The sequence below is a fragment of the Phytophthora infestans genome, genomic scaffold (assembly GCF_000142945.1).
Source record: "Phytophthora infestans T30-4 supercont1.6 genomic scaffold, whole genome shotgun sequence".
NCBI lineage: Eukaryota > Oomycota > Peronosporomycetes > Peronosporales > Peronosporaceae > Phytophthora > Phytophthora infestans.
In genome coordinates, this window is record NW_003303753.1 from 2849147 (window position 1) to 2854795 (window position 5649).

Genomic DNA, 5649 nt, shown 5'->3' on the forward strand with positions numbered 1-5649 from the left:
TCGTTGGATGATGGGAGAGCTCAGATCGACGACGAGTGCAAACTTACAGTGAAGTGGATCCAAGCGACCTGGATCCGGATGAGTGTACCCATAATAGGGTGACCATGATGATTACGTCATGGATCCGGTGGATCTGAAGATAATACAGCTGGGATGATGGGTCAAGGGAAGAAGGGACATGCAGCCGAGCCTGGTAAGGGATTTAGCAGATGAAATACATAGAAGGTAGAAATCCAGGCAGGTATAGGCTTAAATATCAATACAGACTCCAATTTGCACAGTGACACGCAAGTGCCTTCCTGCCCTCAAGAACCGGAACTACATTGGCCGTACGAGCTCGGAGAAGGTTGGGAATTGCGAATCTAGTGTTGGTAGCGATAACTGGATAATACATTGGCCAGATCCTACAACCTAGTGAGCTTTTCCTTTACTTGTGCAGATCCGACAGGTTAACCGAATTTACTACTTGGTCGGTTACACCCTAGGGTCTCTCAACTTTCAAGATCCCGTCACAGGAGGCGGCAAGTACGACGCAAAGGAACTACAAAGGCAAGGGAACACACCCGCAAGGCAACCCTACGGCCAGATCCACGATCTAGGCCCCGGATCCATAAGCTCGAATATTCGCTTAGGATACGGAACCATCCACGGACGCAGAGTGAAGATTTTCCACTGCTGCTCCACCCCATTTCCACGTCTCGCCAAGACGCTCAAGCTTCACCACTTGAACTCTTCGGAAGTTACCGAGAGAGCAAGATCCCGCCCTACCGACGGGTACACAAGGTGAGGAAAGTTCAGCAGAACACGGATCATCGGGGGACCCCCTCCGTTAGTCGGTGTCTGGGTGCAGTTGGTAAGCTGGATCCGGCAATCTCGCAGATTTTGCTGATCCCGCTACGCCACATACCCCTCTTTCACTCGATCCAAATAAAGCCACACCTGCGATCCCACTTGGATTTGATGTGGACGGGCATCTTCGTTGTGTCGATCCGCTCGACCCTGTATCGCACTCCGCAGTCGTTCGTTCACCTGGGATCTAGCTTGCCGGTAGTATTTCTGGACTTGGTATCGCCATCGCCTTGGATCTCGGTTCCTCTTCTTGGTGCTGCAAACTGGGATTGCCGCTTCCAGGGTGGATTTGGGATCCCACCCATGTACCAAGTAAAATGGGGTATCACCTCGGATCCTGTCTTGGGCGGTGTTCATCGCGAAGGGAAGCCGCTCTGCGTACTCATCCCAATCCTTCTGATCCAAATCCTGGACATACATCTTGAGTGCTCTCGTGATTGTCTGCACCATGCGCTCGGCCGATCCGTTAGCTTGGGGACGATATGCCATGGTTGCTCGCTGTCGCTGCCCCAGGATCCGGTTGAATGCTCGAAAGAAATCAGACATAAAGCCTGGCTCCCGATCATGTCTAATCATCTCGCTAGCTCCAAATCTTCGGAAAACGCACTCCTCGTACGATTCAGCAATGGTCTGCGCAGTTCTAGACGCACTAGCTTTGGGTACCACGTATCCGGTAAACAGGTCCACCCAAATCAACAATTCTGTGTTTCCTTTGAACGACTTGGGCACGAGGGGATGTGATCCATGGCTATGATTTGGAAAGGGTAAGTCGCTTGGATATTCCCAGGTGAATCCCCTTCGATTGTGGGCCTGCCCTTGCCTGTCTCACAATCCACAACCCGACATACCCTTGTACGCTCTTGAATAGTCCCCTCCAGTGAAAACATTCCCGGATCCGTTGGTAGGTCCGACCAATACCCTGATGTCCGCCTTCTAAGCTAGCGTGATAGTGGTGTAGGACATCCTGTTGTAAGGTTTCCGGCATCACCAGTCTCATCAATCCATCCCGATCCTCGTTGACTCTCTTCGTAGGGGGGCAATAGAAGAGCAAGTCATTCAGATCCACCGCATAATCCGTAGCGATAATGCTGTAGGATTTGGCATCTTCCCGACTCAGGTCTCGTACATTCCCCATCAGATACTTCTTTAGTCCTAGGATCCACGCTTCCTCGTTCTGTGCTTTGAGGATCCGCTCAATGCGGACTCCCTTCACGAATGTTTCCTCGAGAATCTGGGGGCTGGATCCAATCCTTCCTCTGGACCTAGTGACAGACATCACCTGGACTGTCCTCTTCCCGGATCCCACTACCACCACTTCGTCTAGTCGGTTCAACGTAACGAGATCCTGATGCTCGGCCTCTCTCTCCACTTCAACACCACATTGATTCCGTAAAGCGGCGCTGGCCAAGCTATCTGCACTGGCATTCCAATCTCGCTTGACATGCACCAACTCGTGATTCATCCAACCACGCAGGTGGATCATCACTTTCTGCCGTAACAGTGTTAGGGCCGGGGCCTTGCAGTCAATCTCACCTCGCACCTGTCTGATCACCAAATTTGAATCCCCACAAATCACCAGCCTTTTCGGATCTTGTCCCTTTAGTAGATCCAAACCCAGCGGTAGCCCGTTATACTCCGCTTCGTTGACGGTGAGGCCCTCCGCATAAGTGGATCTGGCCCGTACAGCTTCCCATCCAGGTAGTCTCCACAGTATCGCACTGTACGCCCCGCCTCCGCGTCGTACGCGAGCGGATCCATCGAAACTCAGGACGTACAGATCCTCGTCTGCCTGTACCGTCGGGATCGGGATCTGGATCCGGCGTTTGGGCTCTTTCTTAGGAGCGACCCTAGTCAGCGCCTCATCCATCTTAGCTCGAGGAGTGATGCTCGCGACCAAGACTCCCAGGATCGCGTCTTCCCCTTTCGAACATTTCACAATCTCCAGTGTCCAAGGCGAGAGTAAAGCTGCCCACTGTCCCAAACGTCCTTGTAACCCGGCCGACTTGAACAGCCAGGCTAGCGTAGAGTGTCGGGTCAGGATCCGGATGGATCTTCCCACCAGCAGGTTGTAATTCAGATCTAACACGCGCAGGAGCGCGAGTATCTCTTTCTCCACCGCTCCGTTGTTCAGATCATTCGGCTTCAGTGTCCGGATGACGAAGGTGACTGGATGACAGATCCCCTCATGTTCTTGTACCACAGCTGCTGAGACTGCCCAGTCGCTGGCATAAACTATTACCGTAGGTTGACGTTCTGGATCGAAATGACGGAGGATAGGCGTGGTCGCGGTCCTGTTCCTCAGTTCCACGAATGCGTGTTGAGCTCGGATCCACCAAGGTTCCGTTTTTTCCGAACTCTGATCCGTCGTCTCTATCCTGATTGGATCCTCTTTCCTTTGATCCCGGGGTGGATCCAGCTCCTGTTTTAGGTCCTCTTCTGGCGTCGTACCACTTGGATTCCTTCGTGGATCCGACATCTCCCGGGCCAGAGCTTGTTGGATTTTTATCCGGACAGCTGGAGTGGTCATCGCAGCAAAATCTACCTCTCTCAATTCATACAATACCACGGCAAACAGGGCGTAATCCTCGATGAACCGACTGTAGTAGTTCAAACTGCCCAAGAAGGATTGCATCGCCCGTAACGACTGCGGGAAGGACCAATCGGCTAACGAACACAGGTCCTTAGGATTCGCCTCCAATCCCTCCTTGGAAACTCGATGGCCTAAGTAATCCACCTTGCGCATCCCTCAATAGCTCTTTACCACACTGATAGAGAGATTCCACTTAGTACACGCCTCCAGTAGGGATGTCACTCTTTCGCACAACTGATCCCACGATTTCGCCGGGATTAGAATGTCGTCGATGTAAGATCTGCGTCCTAACACGGACGGGGCTCCAGGATCTCCTGGCTCTCCTGCCTCAAATGGATCTACTTCCGTATGATCTTCCCCGGATCCACCCTTTTCGGGTTCCGGTATTCGGGTGAATCCATAGCGGGCGTTATCGATCAGGCGTTGGTAGATCTGGGGTGCGTTCTTCAATCCAAACGGCATCCGGTTCCACTCGAACAGTCCAAACGGTGTGATGAATGCGGATATCGCGCGAGCTCGATCCGTCATAGTAACTATCCAAAAACCGCTGGCCATGTCAAGAGAGCAGTACCAGAGTACTTTATCCAAATCTTCCAACAGCTCATTGATTAGAGGCATCGGATACACCATCAATCGAGTCAGACCGTTAACCAGCCGGTAATCAATGCACAGACGTATATCCACCCCGTTCTTCTTGATGATGATTACCACTGGGGATGCCCACGGGGACGTTGAGAAACTGATGATCTTGGCTTGCAGCGGGCCCTTAATCAGATCCGATAGTTTTCTCGGAACTGAGGCGCCACCTTCCTCACCCTCTGAGCGATCGGTTTCGCGTCGCCGACATCGATGTCACATTTGACTCCGCGGACAGCGAGCGGTAACGCATTACCTTTACCAATCAGCAGATGTCGGCTCTCCCAGATTTTTTGACGCAGACGATCCACTTCAGCAGGTTCATTCGCCCCTGGATCCACTTGGATATCATCAATCGTGACCTCCTCTGTGGTCAGTGGTACCTCCGGGATCACCGCCATGCCTTCTCCCAGATCCTCGGCGTGTAGATCCCCGCCCTGATGGTAACAGACTTGCTCATCTTCCGTCTTCGTAGGATCCACCATTGGATCCAAACACCGCGACCCTCTTTCGCCTGACAGTTCTTCTGTCTTCGGGGAATCAGGTACCCTGGTATCAGGGAAACCACCAGTTGGATCTAGTCGGTCCTCTAACGAGTTTAAGCCCGACGGTTCTGGTTTGACTAGTGTTGCCACTCTCGATAGATTCTGCAGTCGTCCAAAACCAGGGGATCATTCTTCATTCCTCCATGGAATGGAAGAACAGATGAACTAAGAGGACGCTATGATCTTGTGTTGGCATCGTATCGATTTGGTATTGACGAATACCAAGACGTGTTCAAGAATCAACTGGGATTTGCTCCGGTAGCCGGCATCTCCATCAGTGCTCACAGAAGACACATCATGTATTCGTGCCCAACGTACGCTGGAGATTCTGGTGCTGCACTTCTTATCAAGGATGGATTTCTTGTCGGTATCCATCTGGATACGATCAATGCACTCCGCGAAGAGATGGACCGCAAGAAAACCATCAAGGATCGCTTGAATGATGTGGAGGAGTCTCTGGACAACATTGCGAGAAGCGGACTAGCGCAAGGCTGCTCTTTTGGTCTTTTGGCTCATGAGTTCAACGACGTAGTGAGCGAGTAGTGCGAATTGACGAGTTCATAAATTAATGGCACATCTCAGTCACGAAAAAACGGTGTCACAACGAATGTTACATCCTCGGTGGCCAAAGTCGGAGGGTGCAGTCCGCAAGAGATTGCTGGACGTCTGATTAACGCATTGCCCAGACCAATGGTGAGTACAAATCCACCGACAGAGTTGCAGGAAACCCTACCGGGAGCGCCATCCGTGGCGGAATACCAAGGATTCGACGTCCGTCCAACTGGATCACCGTGCTTGGAGCGGCGATTGGAAGTGGAGCCAGCTGCACAAGTGGATGGACGCGAGCATCATACAGCTTGTATTCGGCATTCGCAAAGTCGGGATCGAATGACACACATAGCTCATATTCGACTCCTGGCATCGCGGCCCATGTCGCAATCGCCTTGTGGTCGAGCTCTCCAGGTGCCATGCCCCATTGCTGAGAAACTCCAATCTCAACCTCAATCGTCCGAAAGTCTGCAAATATTG

The 5649-nt window shown here is 52.1% G+C and overlaps 1 protein-coding gene across 1 annotated transcript; it reads left to right on the forward strand.

Annotated features, from left to right (window-relative positions):
* Positions 1–5025: 5025 nt before the first annotated feature.
* On the forward strand, positions 5026–5512 carry PITG_04779 (uncharacterized protein; the record flags this gene model as incomplete). Its single annotated transcript, XM_002905453.1, has 2 exons — positions 5026–5151; positions 5336–5512. The coding sequence occupies 2 exons, from the start codon at positions 5026–5028 to the stop codon at positions 5510–5512; spliced, it is 303 nt and encodes a 100-aa protein (XP_002905499.1).
* Positions 5513–5649: the final 137 nt, after the last annotated feature.